Consider the following 18,655-nt stretch of genomic DNA (forward strand, 5'->3'; position numbering starts at 1 on the left):
TTCCTGTATTTTCTTTTGTGTATACGAATAAACTCGCTTTTCTCCCGGCGCGACCTTGACGAGGCCCAGCAAGTCGACGAAGGAAAAAAAAAATCACGTTTTGACGAGAGGGGGCGAGGCCACGTCTGATTATCATATAGATTTCTTTTATGGATCAAGGTGGCGGCCATTTTATGTGGATCCCCCTCAAGTTGGAAGAGAAGCGATTAAAGTGGGAATATTTTAATATTCATCTGCACGTCTTTAATGATAGTGGTATTGGATGGGGGACACGCGAGATGCCACCCCAAATTTATAATAATAATCATAATACTGCTTCTCGGGTTCGGTTCACAACTGTCCCAGAGATGCTTCCGTTCATCCATATTTTTATGGAGCGTGTTCTCAATATTTCGGTGACCGAGTTGTACCTAATGAAGTGGCCGGTGATTTTCTTTTAATCTTATTTATTTGGAGATATGAAGCAAAAAGTGATATTTGGAGCCCTTCTTTTTTCCATCACATGTTGATTTTATTTTCATCTGTACATGTACAATAGCGATATTGTCCACGATTTCGTCGATAAGATACCGCCAGGAAAGGTTCTGTTCACGGAGCCCACGTCGCCGCCGCGCGTTCCTTTGTGAGCGTGAGCGTACCTTTTGCATCCGTTACGTGTCTAAAGGTCCGGAAGGGTTGGCGGGGGTGGGGCAGGTCGAGCCGGGTCGCCGGCGGCCGCGGTGCGTTCACAGCCTCTCGATGTCGCGGTACTTCTTGCGCAGCATGGACACCTGGTCTCGGAACAGGAGCGGGTCCAGTCTCATCTGCGAGTGCAGCAGGGGCATGAAGCCCAGCCAGCGGGCGAAGGCGTTGACGCACGTCTGACGCTCGGCGAAGTGGTCCGGGTCGGCCCAGCGGGACGCCTTGGAGCCCTTTGGGTGGGGGGGTGGAAGACGAGACCGTTACCAGGGGGGTAAACAAGATCTCGCCCAAGGTCCGTTTCTGCCTGCGACTGGAGTTCTGGTTTGGTTTCTGGCTAAGCTCAAAAATCTGGTTCTGCTTCTCGTTCAAGTCTGGTTCTACTTGTCGTGTTAGTTCTGGCTCGAGTTTTAGATCGAGGATCGTTTTCACTCTGGTTCTGCTTTCGATCTGGTTTCCGGTTCTCGTTACAGGACAGCGTGCGAGGTCTGCTTGACTGTTTGGTTTTGACGTCGGTTCTGGTTTGTTGCATTTCTGGCTGGTTCTACTCTGAAATGTTGGTGCCCGGCTGTGGTTCCGTGTATTTATTTCTGGCTTGACGATTTGGATCCGAAGGCAAGAATTATTCGGTACTTGCGGTCGACTCCACTGCGACCACGAATGCGTGCACAAAGGGTGTTTCGCAATTATGAAAACCATATTGCTTGCGTTGGAGGAGGAAACGGTGATTGAAACGGGCGATAAACCCGATGACATCATAACGACATTGTCATTATTCGTACTCCCCTCGGGGCGCGTTGTAAAATGTTGTCATAATTCCCGCGACGGTGACGTCAAAAGATATTTTAGAGGCGCCGAGAGAATAACGTCGGTCATTTTTGCGCGCGTGTTGAGGGACTGCTCGGTGATTAAAAGAAAAGTATGTTTTGTAATGTTGCAACACGACGGGCGTGCGAAAAGATGAACGACGGCGATGGTTTTCCGGACGAGTGCGCTCATCAAACACCAAGACAGGAAGTACTTTGGATAATTTTCACGCTGCTCCTTTTATCGTCGGCTGAGCTTGTAATCGTAATAAAATCATTCAAACTGCGACAGGTATGAGGAACGGGCCCCGGAAGATCCAAAAATGGTGCCCGGACTTGGTCTCACCTGGCTCATCATGGTCTCCTTGTACTGCTTCTTCTGCGTGACCTTGACGGGGGCCCGGCCGGTGACGGCCGAAACCAGGAAGTTCATCAGGATGTCCTCGCAGTTGGCCATGCGGTCCACCGCGCTCAGCAGGTTGCCGGGCACGTAGCTGCTGAACAGGTAGTGGTAGTACCTGAAGGGGGCGCCCACGCAGATCGTTAGCGTAGCAAAGGACACTCAAACCGAGTCGCGAGCGTGGGAGAAAAATCTTTCCTGTCATTTTAAACCAAGTTTTTAAGGGGAGACCCGTGGATCCATTTTGACGGTTAAACTGAGTTTAAAACTTGAAAAATACACCACATTATCATGACTTTTTGCTTCATAATGACCTGTTGTCCCGTAGCATATCATCCATCCATCCATCCATCGTTCTGTCCATCCATTTGTCCTTCCATCCATCCATCCATCCATCCATCCATCGTTCTGTCCATCCATTTGTCTTTCCATCAACCATCCATCCATCCATTTGTCTTTCTATCCATCCATCTGTCTGTCCATCCATCCATCCATCCATCCATCCATCCATCCATCCATCCATCCATCCATCCATCCATCCATCGTTCTGTCCATCCATTTGTCCTTCTATCCATCCATCCATCCATTTGTCTTTCTATCCATCCATCTGTCTGTCCATCCATCCATCCGTCCGTCTGTCCATCCATCCGTCCGTCCATCCATCCATCCATCCATCCATCCATCCATCCATCCATCCATCCATCCATCCATCCATCCACCCGTCCGTCCATCCGTCCATTTTCTGAGCCAGTTATGATCGAATTTCCTGTAATTAATCAAAATGCAATACAAGTAATACATACTTCTTCATATATTCCCAATGTAAAGTGACAGGCAGAAGAATTACTGTAAGTCTATATATGTATCAAGAACATTTTTTCAACGGGGTAGGGGATGCAAGCGGGTCTCGCCCAGCCGGTCCGTGAAAATCCGCTTTGTCAAGCGCTGAAACGAGATCAGCACACGTTTTGAGTCGAAAATAAAGGTTGGGTGGCGAATCCTGGCCAACAACAAAAATGCGTTGGCGCACTCCGTCAGAGTGCGAAGATTTATGGCAGGAAAAAAATGACGCGTCCTGGTAGGTTTTAGAAAATGTGTGTCATGAAAAGATGATGCAGTTCATGGAGTGAATAACCATACTTGCATGAGTGAAAATCAATTACTATGAAAAGCCCGTTTGTCAGTCTTGATTTTTGTCGTTTTGTAGTTTGAGCCGTCACAAAAGGTCCCAATCGCGGTGGCGGACCACGTCTCGCGAATCCGGAATCGTACCTGTGGTAGAACGCGGCCCCGGTCAGCACCATGGAGTAGTCGTTGGTCCACTTGGAGGTGTAGCCCCAGCAGGACCGCGAGCTGTCCCAGTAGTGGCTCCGGGCGGGGTAACCCACGATCCGCTCCGGGAAACTTTGCCACACGATGAAGGCGAAATCCACCTGGAGGGCAAACGTGACCTTTCCGCACACATGAAGGCGTCACCGAGTCTCGCTCGTATGCCAATTAGCGCCGCTGAAAACACAAATGTGGACTTTGATGGTACTTTTGGGAGCGGGGGGGGACTACATTGGACACTTTCGGCACATTAAGAACTGCTGCACTGTTTAACGAGGTCCAACAGAGTCCCATTTGTCAGCCTCCCCGCTAGGTCGAGGCGACTAATTGTGCTTTCGTGCGCTTCCTCATCAGAATCCAACAGGGACACCGACACGAGGTCCACGTCGGGCTCGTTGGCATGCACGTAGATTCGGGAAGACTTCCTTAACGTGGAGCGCCCCCGCCACTGCCTGGCGACCACTCCCGGGTGTGCCCCGAATGAAGACGTTGCTTCTAAATGCGACGGGCGTCCCTTCTGGAGTAACGCGCCCTACTTAGCCAATAAAGAGGACATTTTTGTTTTGTGTTCCTCGCCGCAACTCCCGCCCTCGGTAAAGCGCCCCCCCCCCCTCCTGGTTTTGGTAACTGTAAACCATTTTCTGCTTCGGATGACTAAAGAACAGAAAACGCTAGCAATAATTTTTTTCTGACTCCTTTTTATTTTGTACGTTTGTTGTTCACATCGTCACAGAACTGAGCATTCTGTGGGCTTTATTTCCGTTAGCCCGTCTATGGCAGTTTACATTATATGTCACTAAATACACTAAACGTCAACAAGAAGTGACCCCAAAAAATGCTAAAAGCTCATAGCTGGAGGAGAGCTGCGCAAAGGAAAGCCAGAACAGGTGCTAGGAAATATTTTAAAAAGGGACTTTTAATAAATTTAACTGTAAAAATATGAAATATGAGCTCTCGAAATTGTAGATTTTGTGTACCCAGAGAGGAAAAAACAAGGATTGACTGCAGCCTGCTTTGGATCGACAGCGTGAAAGGTTAAAAAAATTAAAATTAATATTAAAAAAAAAAAAAAAAAAGGCTACAAGTGACTCATCTCCTGCCATCCGCTTGACGAGCGGACAATAGAAAAAGGTTGCGGCTGGCGCGCCGACGATCGAGTCGGCAAATAATTGATAAGTTGCTCCAGTTTGAATCGTGTCGCCATCGCAGATGAAAGCCTTTCTAATAACGTCGCCCGGCACGCGTGACTTCCCGGCGGAGGCGGCGCTCGCCGCCCCTCGTCTGTCGGTCGCGATTTGCGGCGGGCGTGACGACGCAGCGGCCGAAGCGCTGAAGCTGACTCGCTGATTCCCGACCGCCCCAAAAATCAATGATCCAATTTCACTTCATTCTCATTTGTTTGCGGCTAATAATTTGTCTTTGTTCGTCTCTTAATGGCAGCGACTTATAGTGACAGGCGGGCAGAACACTTCAGTGCTCCTCCACTAGATGGCAGAAGGTACGAGCCTGTTACCATTTATACTAGTAGACGAGATCATATCATCACTATTGTAGTACTGTGAATATAAACCCATCCGTGCATCTTCTGTACGGCTTTATTTCACCCAACTGCAGTTGGAAATTTGGGGGTCACGTGAACATTTGTTTCCCATGGTTCTAAATACAGTGGACCCCCACATATTTGCGTTTCAGCAACCGAGGATTCACCCGTTTGCAGATTATTTTTTCGTTGATTTTTTTTCTTTTTAAAAAATTTTTTGGTCTTTTTTTTTTTTTTACCCCCAAAAAGACAGTTTATCAGTCTTTGTTTTTGAATATTTACATTGAAAAAAAAATGCTTTCTCCCAACGTTTTTCCCCACTGCATTAACAAAGGGCATCAATTTTTTTGGTGTGAAATTGCAATATTTGTAGTCCAGCCTGGTCCCTGCGTGGTGTTCCCGCACAAAAATTGAGACCTATCAAAAACTGTCTACAGATCTCACAGGATAACTGTTCATATTTTTTCTCTCCTATTAGACAAGCCAATGAAACTCCACTCCACACTTCAACGTAGTTTCCGTAAGATGGTGTCAAAGCAATAATCTTATACTTGGCAAAATTCCAAACATTTGCGTTGGCTTATTTTGGGAGGCCGGAACGGATTAATGCTATTTCCATTCGTCTCAATGGAAAAAAATGATTTGCAAATCGTGACCTTGACTTTGTGGCTAAAAGAAACTGCGGCGGCTACGTCATGCAATTGAATTGCCGACTGCCCCCGTCCCCGCCACAAAAAAGCTTTATTTCCATACAAGACCCCTATTTGGGAATGTCACGTGATCCCTCTCCCCGTCATACACGTAATGCGGCGAGCCAAAGTCATTTGGGGAAAAAAAAAAAAAAAAGTTGCGTTTGAAAATATCAAAGCGTTGTTATTCAAATGAGGCGGATGATGAAGTGGGCCGGTCGCGCGTGATTCCATTCCGCTCCACGCATTTCATCTCCTTTTCGCCCAAATCCCCTCGCGCGCCGCCTTAAAAGGCCAATTAGGGCGACGGCTTATCGAGCGCAACCGAGATTCTCTCCACGTCCTTCGTCCTCCTCCTCCTCCTCCTCCACCATAAAACAAGCCGGCGGCGTATAAAAGTTGAGCCGGCGAGTCGGGATTGTTTTCGCCGCGCCGCAAAGTGTAATTGTCACGCCGTCGGCGTGGAAAAGGTGAGCATCGACTTGCTCCGATCGATAAAAACTACCTGCCGCTTTAAACACACGTCGCATCTCTCGGGCCGAGCCGGGCCGGGCCGGGCCGGGCCGGGCTTACGTTCCATTATGGATGCCGTGGTTTACTCGACTCTGAGTCTGAGAGGGACTGCTAATGACTCTCCGAGATCCGAAGATTTTTAGATATTAAGAAGATGCTGCAAAGGGTCCCCCCCCCCCCACACGCATTAAAAATGCTAAATACTTCAGACATTGACATTTTTCCAGCGGGTTGCAGCTCAATTAATCAAATTTGATTTTTTTTTTTGTTGTGGGGGGATCTTGACCTCCAACTTTGCATGTACAATAATTGTTTAATAAAATAATATTGGAAAAAGATGTTTAAATTCCAACCCAATTCAAAAACTGATATTAGTTAAGAAATAATGACAACATAGGTGCTATGTATATAATGACTTCATACACGTAATTAAGAAAGTACATGATTGTTAAAAATCATAAAAAGAAAATTGGCATGCCAGGGCAGTAGGTGGCGATGTAACTTTGTAAAGAAATGTCATCCACGTGCACACTACCTTCTTTTCTTGTATTAGTAACTTCCCTTGCACATGTATGGTAGTTATTATTATTATTATTATTTTTACAAGATATGGAAAGGGGGGGGGCACGGTGTTGCAGTTGATAAAGCGTTGGCCTCGCAGTTCTGAGGACCCGGGTTCGATCCGGGCCCTGCCTTTGTGGAGTTTGCACGTTTCTCCCGTGCCTGGGTGGCTTTTCTCCGGGTGGTCCCAAAAACATGCAATATTAACATTTGGACTCTCTAAATTTGGCCCCAGGTGAGATTGTGATTGGTTGTTTGTCTCGATGTGCGCTGTGATTGGCTGGCGACCAGTTCAGGGTGTGCCTCCTGCCCGTCGACAGCTGCGATAGGCTCCAGCACTCCTCGTGAGGATAAGCGGCTAAGGAAACGGATAGAGACGGAATGTGCGCCAAGCGGTTGTGACTCACCTCATTGGTGGAGAGAACCGCGTCTTCGTCCAGACTGAGGATGGCGTCGGTGCCGATGACGTCGTGCGGGTAAAAACGACTACTCATCGACTGCAACGGAACAGGACAAAAAAAAACAAAAACGTTATGAGAGTTGTTCTGTCAGGGATTCCTGACATTTTTGTTTAAAAAAAAATGAAAATATATATAGCGCGGAGGGCCAGGATCCATCAGCCCAAAGAGGGCTGCTAATGATCTTATTGAATAATAATTAAAGTGTGAATTATTTAAATGTTTGCTAAAGACCTGCAGCGTCACAGACTTCATCGGTAAAAAATATACACGCCAGAATTAGAGGTCGAGGTCAAGATTTACAAGGAACAGAAGAAAATATCTCAATAATGATACATTAAATTTCATATTTATGACAGAATTATTACAGCAGCACATACATACACAACTATTGTTTTGTTTTGTTTTGTTTTTGTTCATTTTTTTTATTTTGATTTTGGACCGGATATTGACAAGATTAAAAAAAAAAAAAAAAAAAGAACTGTCGGCCCAAATTCTCAAGAAGTCGCCGAACGACTGAGTTACTTAAGGCACTGGGGTGAAACTCTTCTTTTTTTTTTTTTGTCTGCATGAGTGCACTGTACTGCCACCTGGTGGCCAAGTCGCACACACCAGTCAAAACCAACGATGAATTCATTAATCATGGAGCAAAAATTCTTCTAAATTGTTACATTTTTCCCATATAGTACTATATCATTGAGCCTGACTTTCTTTGTTAAAATATCTATTGACATTTTTTATTGTATTTATTTTATTGGGTTTCCATTCATTTTAATGGGGAAAATATGATTTGAGATGGACGTGGGTTTGAGATTTTGGTCATTTGGTGGTCACGGAAATTTGATGACTCACAGGAAACAGGAAAGTCGGATAAATGAGTCGACTGCACAAGGTCAGAACTTGCCCCAAATGGTCTCGCGTCCCGATTCAGTTCTCTTATCATGCAACCGACTGACCTCATCGCATTTTGTCACATATTTCATGTTCGCCGTGTGCCGCTCGCCTTTGGACTCAATCGACTCATCTGGGCTGCCCGCCGGCGTCGATGCCTTTGGCCCAAGATTAGATCCCGACGAGATCTGGGCCAGTTCAATGGTCTCGATTCTTATCCACAACCCTGCTCGCTCGCCTGGCGGTCTCGCCGCGACTCCCGGGGGAGTCTTTTGCTGAACGCCGAGGCCGCGCGGTGGCCGTTAAATTCGAGATCACGGAAAAGCTATCTGCAGCCTCGTGATAAATATGGCCATATATCGAAATTTATCCATACACGCACATCTACAGGCAGTCTCGTGTCAATTTTGAGAACTCATGTTGGACAACGATGCAAAAATTTGAATACTAAAACTTACGCCATGCTAATAGTTTGATGAAATATGAAGAGAATTTATGAATGAATAACATCATTTTTCATCGCTGGTCGCTGCCTATTTATAAATAATATGTACACTTTAAATTGCCCCCAGGTGTGATTGTGAGTGCGTCTGCTTGTGTCGATGTGCCCCGCGATTGGCTGGCAAACAGTCGAAAGGGTGTGCCCCGCCTCCTGGGTTAGGCTCCAGCACTCTCGTGAGGATAAGCGGCTAAGAAAACAGATGGATGTGCAGTTGTGCTATGAAATCGCACGTTGTGAACTTGAGAGTGTCCATTTAATGCGTGTTTTGGGGCTGGGGGGACCCACCCGGAGAAAAGCCACACAAGCGCCAGGAGAACCTGCAAAGTCCACACAGGGCGGGGGGCGGGAATTGAAACTTGGTCCTCGGAACCGCGGGGCCAACGCTTGGCAACTGTGCCACCGTGCCGCCCAAAAACAATGTAATTTTAAAACCATTCTATGTTTTTATAAAGTACAATATTTAAAAAATAGATATTATATATTTAAAAAAATATATATATATATATTAAATGTAAAATATTCATGGTAAAATATATATTAAAATAATAATAATAAAATGTGTGCGGGTGGGGCTTGATGAATTGAATTCCATTTCTGAGAGGGAACTTTTTTTTTTTTTTTTTTTTAACATTTTACATGAATCTCTGCCCAAATCACCTTTTTTACAGGACTTGACTTTTTCACCTTTCGCACCCCCCCCCCAGCACATTTTTCCGCCAATACGGTCGAGGAAGCAGGATGGATGTTTCCGAGGGAGCCGTACGTAAAAGTCAAGCTCGCGGACGGAGACGTGCGGCGTCGAGGCCGTGATTGATGACGCTGAAATATGTCCGCCGGCGCGGCTCCGCGCCGCCACGCCCGATAATATTGATGTGCCGGGCCGAAGCGCTTGCTCGGCATGTTCCGCCCGACGCTGCTATGATTTAGCGCTCGTACCCGCGGCGGGCGAGCAGGCGAGGGTCATGTTGTGCTTACTCAGGATAGACCCAAAACAGACGAGACGCTCGATACGGAATCTGCCGGAAATACGTGACGTGCCGCAGCTCCGTCGCGGCAACAAGATAAGAAGCGGGAATGTCGAAAATATTCCGTACATCGTACTTCATTTTGTCAAACTTGTATTCATTTTCCCCAATGAAATTCATTCAAAGACTGTCAACGCATTCAACGGTTGACGTCATCCATTTTCTTAGCTGCTTATCCTCACAAGGGTCGCGGGAGTGCTGGAGCCTATCCCGGCTAGCTTTTGGCAAAAGGCAGACTACACCCTGAACTGGTTGCCAGCCAATCGCAGGGCACATACAGACAAACAACCAATCACATAATCACACCCAGGGGCAATTTAGAGTGTCCAATTGCGCATGTTCTTCGGATGTGGGGGAAAACTGGAGTGCCCATCCGGAGAAAAGCCACGCAGGCACGGGGAGAAAATGCAAACTCCACACAGATGTGTCCAGGATTCAAACCAGGGACTTCAGAACTGTAAGGCCAACAGTTTTTCAGCCCAGCCACCGTACCGCCAAACATTATAAAAGTAAATGTAAAAGCGGAGGCTTGTCAACAGAGTGCGCTCGGGCAGCCGGGAACGCCTCAGAGATATGGTCCAATCAGAACCAGGCAGGTTTGTGTCGTTAAATGAGAGAAGATGAGCGATCCGAGCCGAGCAAAACTCGGGTCCATGTCGGATGATGAGAAGGGAGGAGGGAGAGAGCAATTAGAATAGCTTGAAAAAAGGACATCTTGGGCATTTCCAACCCAAATGATGTTGAAAACCCGACAAAAAGACACCAAAAACGATCAAAAATAGATGGAACGGGACTTTTAATATTATGCCTTATCCTCCCCTTAAAAATACGTTTTTACTCAATGAAAATATGAATCAGAACCACTCCTTTTCCCTTGAAAATAGATGTGTTTTTCATAACGTTGATATTTTTGAGGGCTAAACGTGCTAATTTCTCAACCCCGAAAAGATTTGAGCCGCCGAGCTCGATTCCGATTGGGACGCGGCGGCATCACCTTGCCGTGTCCTTGGATGACGGTGAGAGGCACACTGGTGGAGGGCCACTTGCTCCTGGGGGGTAAAGGCTTGTCGCTGTTCCACAGAACCACAATCTGCAGGATCCCAAAAAAAAAAAAAAAAAAAAAAAAAAAAATCAACAAATCACCAAAACATCGGCTGGAATGAAGCATTCACGTTTCAAAATCGACACCGACGAGGCGCCGGCAGCCACCGACCTGCGCGCAGAACTTGGACTTGGCCACGGCGATGATGAGCTTGAGCGCGGGCGACGGCTGCGGCTGCAGCGGACTCAGCATGTGGATCACGCCGGTGAACGTCGGCGGGGGGCTCTTACCTGGACGCCACGGGAAAAGACCAGAACCCGCTCGGCAAAAGTGCGACCGAGATTATCAAAGACATTTTCTATTGTATCATTTATTATTAACTAACTATTTCATACAAAAGCAGCATTCTCAATGATTATTTTTCAGATTATTTATAATAAATACTGTACATTAACCGACTGGCTCCGTTTTAGGTTTGCTGCCACACGATAATACAAAACAAAGATGATTTTTTTGGAGCTCTGAGCATGGTCACGGAACAAATTCATCACATATTTCGAGACGCTTCTGTATGTTAACTGGGTTGCCTATGGATTATTGACAACAAATGCAAAAAATCAAATAAAAATGATCAGTGTAGCTGTAAAATGACGTCATTTTTTTGCTTTTTAACGATACAGAAATGAGCCGACATTCAAGTGTAAAATGCATGTGTAAAATGTTTTTTTTTTTAAACTGAAATTGCTACATATTTATCAATAATACATTCCAAATAACTGTAAATGAGAAATATATTCTTAGGGAAAAACAGCTAAATAAATGCTATGTCATCGGAGGACTCCAGATAATGTACAGTAAATGTAAAAAAAAATGCGGTTTGGAATAACGCCGACCTCTGGGTTCAAGGTCACATGACCCAGAATTGAGCAAATGGACTCAAAGTGTGTGTTTGTGTGTGTTTTGAGGCCGCCATCTGTCTTTCTGACAACACACACACATGCGCGCACACAGTTGCTACGCACATATGCGCACTTTTTAAATTGTCCAGTGAACGGGTCGGGTCGGGTCGGGTCGGGTCCAGATACAAGTTTGCTCCCATAACCCAAAAAGCGTCACAGCAAAACTTGAAACGAACACAGAATCGCGTGCGATGGCTAAATGGACTCAAGGAATTGATTTTTATCCGGGGGAAAGAAAACTTTTTTATTTTTGTTTTGCATACATGAATAAAATCTAGAGGTGGAAGTTAACTCGCATACTGTACGTACACGTGCAAGTCCGTCAACATGTAAATGTACAGAGAATACCGACGGCATTATCGCAGCAGCCATGTGCTGCTAAGACTTGCCTTTCAGAGGCGGGGCCTGTTTGGCGCGAGTGTGCCAATGTGAGCTGTGGGCGACACCAGCTCCTGTTCATTATGGAATGCATTTTATTATTATCCCGACGTTTGAGGAATGGCTGAAAACTGCGTCAGCCGCTGTGGCTCACGTGCGACGGCATCAAAAATTAGCTGCGACATAGAAGTGGAATACAGTAACAATTAGAATTTTTTTTTTTTTAATGGTCCCAAACCAGTCTCTTCTACTTGATCGTCTTTTTAACTGAAGGCCCTGTTGATTTGTTTTAAACGACCGTAATTCCCGGCCTCGAGAGTCAATTTGGCGATAAACCTCTGTACACAGACAGTTTAACGCTAGCGTGGCCGCGCTAACACAGCGGTGCTAATGCTAAAGCGGCGGCGCTAACGCTTACTAGCGGGATAGCGGTGAAAAAAAGTCGCGGCTTGTAGGCCGGGAATTACGGTACATTAGACACGTTAGGTGACTGAGTGATGAAAACCAACGCAAAGGAGGAGAAGGACAAAAAACGTGAAACTGTTTTAGAGTGCCTCATTGTTGACTGCGAGCGCACGCTTGCCACTCACAGAAATACAAAAGAGCAAAGCGGGAAAAATTCATCGAGACCGACTTGAGAGTGCGAACCAGGAGTCTCTGGCTTGGTATTGCCGTTTTAGAGCGCCTCGTTGAAATGCCGCTGGAATTAAGCAGATGCGTTTTCTCGGCTCAAATACGCGAAAGATTTGCGGAGCTCGACCGACACTTTTTGGTCAGCGCGTTCAGCCAACACGCCGGCAGGATTTGAAAGCGGAGGGAACCATCTTGACTTTTGATTTACCGAAGGCGGCGAATTTCGTCGCTCAAATCCGTCGGGTTCGCGAACGAGGCGCCTCCGCGGCGTGTCAAATAAAGACAGGAGGCGGCGGAAGAGGGACGGGCGAAGGGGCTCGTGGGCACATGGCGTGCCAGGTGTTGGCCGGCCTGCTCGCATCCTCACGGATAAGTGGAGCTGGAGTGCTCTTTAGTGCCGCTCGATCCGTCTCCCCGACACCGAGCGGATCTCAGGTGGGCGCCGATATATTTATGGAAGCGCCTGCTCTGCCCTTTGCTTTGCTTTGCGACGCGGGCCGGCTTGGGGGAGTCGCGGAATTAGCCGCGGTCTTGCGTATCTGTGCCATTTTGTTACCTCCTCTGCAGACGGTCGGAGCTCCATTTTTGGGTCCGTCGTCATCCCCCCGAAAATTCACCAAAGATGCCGTGCGCTTGTATCTTAGTGTAGATGTACGTGCAATATTTTATGGGTCCCAAAAAAAAAAAAAAGATGCCAATTTCCCCCAGTTGTGCTACTCACCCAACATGGCGTAGTAAAAGGGGAAGCGTGCGGGGTCAGTGGAGTACTGAGGGAGTGCATAGAGACCACCGGGCAGGGAGTTCCACATCAGACGGTTTCGGGACACGACGGAGTCCACGCGGTCCCGGATTATCTGCGTGGCAGGGCGGTGGGAACGCGAGAAAAATCAATGTCATTGTAGAAAACACAACAATGTGGTGCTGGAGAATGCCAGTGTTAAGATACTTAGACCAAACTGCACATCTAGTCCTGTTATTACAGTGTTATTACAAGTCAATACATTAGTTACATAATACTTTTCTCGATCTCATTGCACTAGAAAACATCTAATAAAATGGAATTTTGAAAGTTGGATTATGAAATAAGTTGTTTAAAAGCGCATAACCTTTCCTTCTGTGGTGGGCTGGGGGGGGGGGGGGTCCATTGCAATAATTTACATATCGGCTCCAGATGCAATAAACAAAAACAAACACAGTCGACAGCCTGCGCGAAAATATGTATTTCCAAAGAGAAGCGGGAAGTGTGTGCCACGGAGCTCAAGACAGACGGGAGATAATTGAAGCCCTACACCCGCGGGGGGGCGGAGGGGGGGGGGGGGCGCGCTCCCAACATGAGGAATCCATTAGCCGCTTATCCCGCCGTGTCCGTCGGCCATGTTTGCGAAGGTCAGCCGCGTTGGCGGTGCGATGTCAGCTGACTCTTTGGGGGATTCCGGGAACCTGACATCGCGAGGCTAAGACCACAAGATAACATTTAAAAAAAATACAAAATAAATCTTTTGCAAGCTCCATCGTCACGCTGCTTACATAAATTCAACAAAAATAATAATCATTTATATATTTAAATGCTTTTGTAAACTTGTCTGTTGATGGTTTTTTTTTTTGAAAGCATAAAAAAACGTGTTTCTATTCATTATTCACTCGCTGACGAGGAAATGATGACAGCAACACGGCAAGAAATATCAAATTCAATTTCCACAATGCACTGAATTTATCATTATCGAGTTGATGTGAATATCAAGCGTGTATTGATAGGGCGGGGGGGGGGGGTAACAGCACCAAAAAAAACAATATGGATAGCTTTTATCGCCGATGAGTTATTGCAGTCCATGACTTTGTATCATTATCATAAACCCGTGACACGCAATCCACTCCAAGTTCCATTTGAGTAACGCAGCCAATATTTATTTAAACCAAATATAGCAACAAAATGATTCGATGGAATGTTAAGAATTAAATGGGTTGTGCGTCATAATTGATTCGTGGTGTGATCAATTTAACAGTCATGCAGACCGATGAAGACTTTCACAGCGACTCAGTAGATTGCAATATGTCCTTTTTCACAGAGGATAAGGAATACGTGCTGATTGTTATAGTCTGTCTACATGCGTTGCCGCGCTCTTTGTGGTTAAACATCCGTCTTTACCGCGTTATAACACCGCCACATACAGTAGATGCTATTCATTAGCCTGCGGCTAGCTAATGTTTGTTCTCAAGACACGTTTAATTCTTTGTTTAGTTTGACAGCAAACAAAATATCAGAACTGTGCGGCAGACACAACAAACTACTCGCCCGGAAGTATCGACGACGCTGCCAAGTACCTGTGCAGCCGTGCTATCAGTTGTCAAACGAACCACATCAACCGCAAATACCGTCAAGACATCAACGAAGACATCCCCACCGACGCGGCGTTCCACCAACAAGCCTACCGAGACGGGCTACGTAGACTCCATCGAACTAGACGTCGACTGATCAATGCGATTGCCTCGCTACAACAACAACAACGACGACGAGCTAGCTAGCATGTTAAAGGCCTCGTTGTCACCAAAGCAACTGTGCGCATTAACGCGTCGTTCCCGAGCATCGTATCCGTTTACTATGGTCTGTTACCTCCCCGAGGAATAAACGAACACAACCAGAAAGTGAAAAATTACTACAACAACAACAACAAGTGCGGTCGGCTCGGCCGTCGCTTTCTCCCGTGGAGGTTGTTTCGCGAAGTGGCCTCCAGCTTCCTTGTCTGGAGAAAGCCCACGCACACCAAAAACCTTGACTCCGGCTTCTCTCGGTTTTGTATTTTTCTCCCCCTCTTTCTGGCTTTGTTTCTCGCTCTCTCTCTCTCTCTCTCTCTCTCTCCCTGGATGGACAAATCGAGGGCCCCCCCCGGCAATCGCGAGGCAGCCTCACACCTACTAAGATGTTGTTTATTTCGCAAGGTTGGACAGCAGCTACAAAAACACTTTTTTGCACTTATTGAGAACTTTTGCAAAACAATCATTTGCATAATTATAGGAACCAATTTCACATTTTTTGGGATTTTCGAACGTGAGCTCTTCTTACGACGTCGTACAGCTAACATGACATATTTTGATGTTACGACAAATCCGCAACCTGGTAGTTGATTGAAAGACGAAAAGCTCAGCCATGAAAACAGACATCAAGCAAACTCCCCAAAAATAAAAATAAAAAAAAAAATTGGAAAGTCCTAACATGGGTCACGACCCGTGTGTAAATTAGCCCGTTTTTCCTGATTCATAAACACGTTTCTGACCACTTAAGGACACCGTACAAGGGGTAAAAGGAGGAAAATCAACAAAATACACGCACAAAAAAAGGGAAATGTCCCATAAAAAGGTTGGCGATCGGAATGAAGAGGGCACCTCCTTGTGGACTCAAACGTCGTCTACTTAGATTTCAGGGAAGATGTAAGCCCTTTTTTTCTTCATTATTAACGTCATTGTCTAATTTATGACTTTTTTCGTAATTTTTACCTAAGGCAACAGCAACTCTACATGTTGTTTAAAAAGGAAAAAACATCTCTTAAAGCCTTATAAAACACATTAAGGTACTAAACGATAATAAATGAATGAAGTATCGTTCATATTTTTATAATAAACATTACATGATGAGATCCAGCATGTTTGAAAAAAAAAAAATCATCTTTTTGATAAAAGCACACGACGATGACAGCAGAAATCGGGATGTGCTTCGGTACCGAATTGCTACGAATTCTAATGAACGTTAGTGAAAATGCCGAACTCGAGTGCTCAAGAGACCGCCGAGAAACTTTCTATTCTTAATAAGAAAGTTTGGACAAATACATTTTATGATGTTACATAAGCGGCGGAGATTTGTTGGGAAAGTTTATCTGAGAGGTGAAGCAGAGCCGGCGGTCACACACACAAAAAAAGGAGAAACAACAACAACAACAACAAGAAAACAAGTGCGCGGTGGGTCGAGTGCAAGTTTCCCGACCGAGCGAAGAACAGAACGTTGAAGTACCTCCAGAGTGGTGAGGACGATCTTGGCTACGGACGAGAAGTACGAGTCCCACAGAAACTGACTCTGCTGGCGGAGAACCAGGATCCTGTCACGGCCTACCGAGCGAGTCACGGACGGGACCTGCGGGACGGACGGTGAGAAGTAAATCGAGCGCAAATACTTTGTCGTGATTTGCACACCCGTCGACGGTCGGCCACCCCGGCGAATCTTCTCCCGGTGCGCCGCCGCCTCCCGCGGAGAAACGCCGATGTTTAACTGTCACGCTAACAAGACGAAACAATGTTTGGGCTTCCTTCCTATTGACTCCAATAGTGCCGATTGCGTGCGCGCTTCGCATACTGAACAGTCGGGTAGTGACATAATTGAACATAATGACATTCAAATCTCGCAGCGGGCTACCAAAGAGTAATCAATGTGTGTATGCGTGTGTGCGCGCTCAACTTGTCTTCAAGAGCAAAGCTGCCCACGTACGACAGATATCACTAGAGAACAAATCAGGTTCTGGGTCTGGTCCTGGACAACAAGCCCAGATAACCTTTGGTGCACCCCGGACCGGTCGCCAGAGAAACGAGCCTTCACACTCAAGTTCGCGCCTACGGGCAATTCATCAATGAGATGAACACGCAAACTCCACACAGGAAGGTCGGAGACGAGGTTTGAGCCCAAAACCTGGAGACTGTGTGGCCACGAGTGCATCATGCCTTGTAAATCTCATCTGAAGGGCGGCGTGAGGGCTCGCTCGACAATATCCAGTATTCTTCGTGTCTGGGCTTCCGGAAACTTCTCTCTCACCTGAAGATTCGCCCAGCCTCTCTCTCGAAAGGTGAGCAGAGGGCGGGAAAGAAAATGTTCCAAAGCCGACATCCTCCATCTCTACGTTGCGGCGTCGGCTTCCCAATCAGTCGAGTCCACTTTCGGCCGCCGGATTGGGAAGAAACTCGTACGACCTGCAGAAACTGCGTCGACATCTCTCGGCGTTGCCGATCGGCAGCTAGCCGGCTTCACGTCAGGTTACGACGTAGCCGTGGCCTGGTTCAGACAGGTTGATTGGAGATTCCCGCAGCGCGACGGATTCAGACGTACACGCGAGCGGTTAGGGACAGCAAGGCCTTCTTTTCTGGACTAAACATCGGGTAAATCCCCACCAAAAGCACAAACCGTCGTGGTTTTGAATGATCCCCGGTAAAATGGTTTAAAGGTGTTTCCGATCTCAGTTTGGAAATTACTGGAACTGTCGCTAACCACATACTTCACCAGACGGTGCTAATTAAAGGTGACCAAGGGTAATACAATTCTGGAATAATCCGTCTTAATCCGTAACGACACTTCCTGGCCGCGAGTCGGACCGCAAGCGAGCGAGCGTCCCGGCTGTGGTCGGACAGATAAATGAAAAAAAAAAAAACGTTCGCCGTCTTGGCATTTCGCGGGACGCCGTTTGTTGAAGCAGTCAACAAAGGTTCTTGTTAATGCAGCTCAGATTTGGAGCATTTTGGTTGCGCCCGAGGGTTCCGGACCCAGGGGTCCTGACATTTCACCGCGCCGCACTCGGAATTCCATTCAGACAGTTTGCAGCACCCGAGGGTGTCGTTTGAAAACCCGAGACGGGAAAACCGTCGACCTTGCAGAGGCGCTGAACCGCTGCTGGATTACGGCATTGAACTTCTTGCAGGAACTTTATCGGTTCGAAACGATATCCAAGCAAAGGTGTTTTCCGCAGATGGGTGCGGTAGATTTCTCCCGTCACTCTTACAATCGCCATCTTCAAATTTTCAAGTGTTGTTTCTCCACGTGAAAGCAAGATCAAGTAAATAAATGGCACTCTCTGATGTATAAATGGGCGTCGTGTCTTTGCCAACGTTTTTGCCGTCAAACTGCGTGAAAACGATCGTGAAGCCTCTCGATTCGATGTCCCACCTGCAACAACAGCCTCTCGTCGCCGATCACCGCCGCCTTCCTCCAGTCGATGACCTCGGAGAAGGGAAGCTCCCAGCCGTTGCTCAGGATGACGGGAATGCACGCCGCCTGCCGGGAGACGGCAAATAAGACATTTGATTTTTTTTTTAATACAAATATCACGGGAGACGAGGACAGAGAAGACGTTTGAGGAGGAGCAACCGCCGGGCGTCTTGGAACAATGGCTTCGGAGGCCATTTTGTGAGCAAGTTTCTGTTACTCCCAAGATGAGCTCCCCCCAGTGGTCAAACACTCCCCCCCCCCCACATTTGCATCTGATTGTTAGCTTTAACTA

At 46.7% G+C, this 18,655-nt stretch overlaps 1 protein-coding gene across 1 annotated transcript in view; it reads right to left on the reverse strand.

Annotated features, from left to right (window-relative positions):
* Window positions 1-553: 553 nt before the first annotated feature.
* The window catches only part of LOC133496678 (exostosin-1), an 80,566-nt gene continuing 62,464 nt past the window's right edge, over window positions 554-18,655 (reverse strand). The window contains exons 8-16 of the mRNA XM_061812530.1: window positions 18,322-18,429; window positions 16,408-16,527; window positions 13,126-13,258; window positions 10,606-10,724; window positions 10,387-10,482; window positions 6,924-7,013; window positions 3,157-3,317; window positions 1,831-2,002; window positions 554-911 (exon numbers count right to left, since the gene is read on the reverse strand). Of these exons, the coding sequence (XP_061668514.1) occupies window positions 726-911; window positions 1,831-2,002; window positions 3,157-3,317; window positions 6,924-7,013; window positions 10,387-10,482; window positions 10,606-10,724; window positions 13,126-13,258; window positions 16,408-16,527; window positions 18,322-18,429 (1,185 nt within the window). The 3' untranslated portion in view covers window positions 554-725. The remainder of the gene's footprint in view (window positions 912-1,830; window positions 2,003-3,156; window positions 3,318-6,923; window positions 7,014-10,386; window positions 10,483-10,605; window positions 10,725-13,125; window positions 13,259-16,407; window positions 16,528-18,321; window positions 18,430-18,655) is intronic.

The sequence above is a fragment of the Syngnathoides biaculeatus genome, chromosome 23 (assembly GCF_019802595.1).
Source record: "Syngnathoides biaculeatus isolate LvHL_M chromosome 23, ASM1980259v1, whole genome shotgun sequence".
In the NCBI taxonomy this organism is placed as follows: Eukaryota; Metazoa; Chordata; class Actinopteri; order Syngnathiformes; family Syngnathidae; genus Syngnathoides; species Syngnathoides biaculeatus.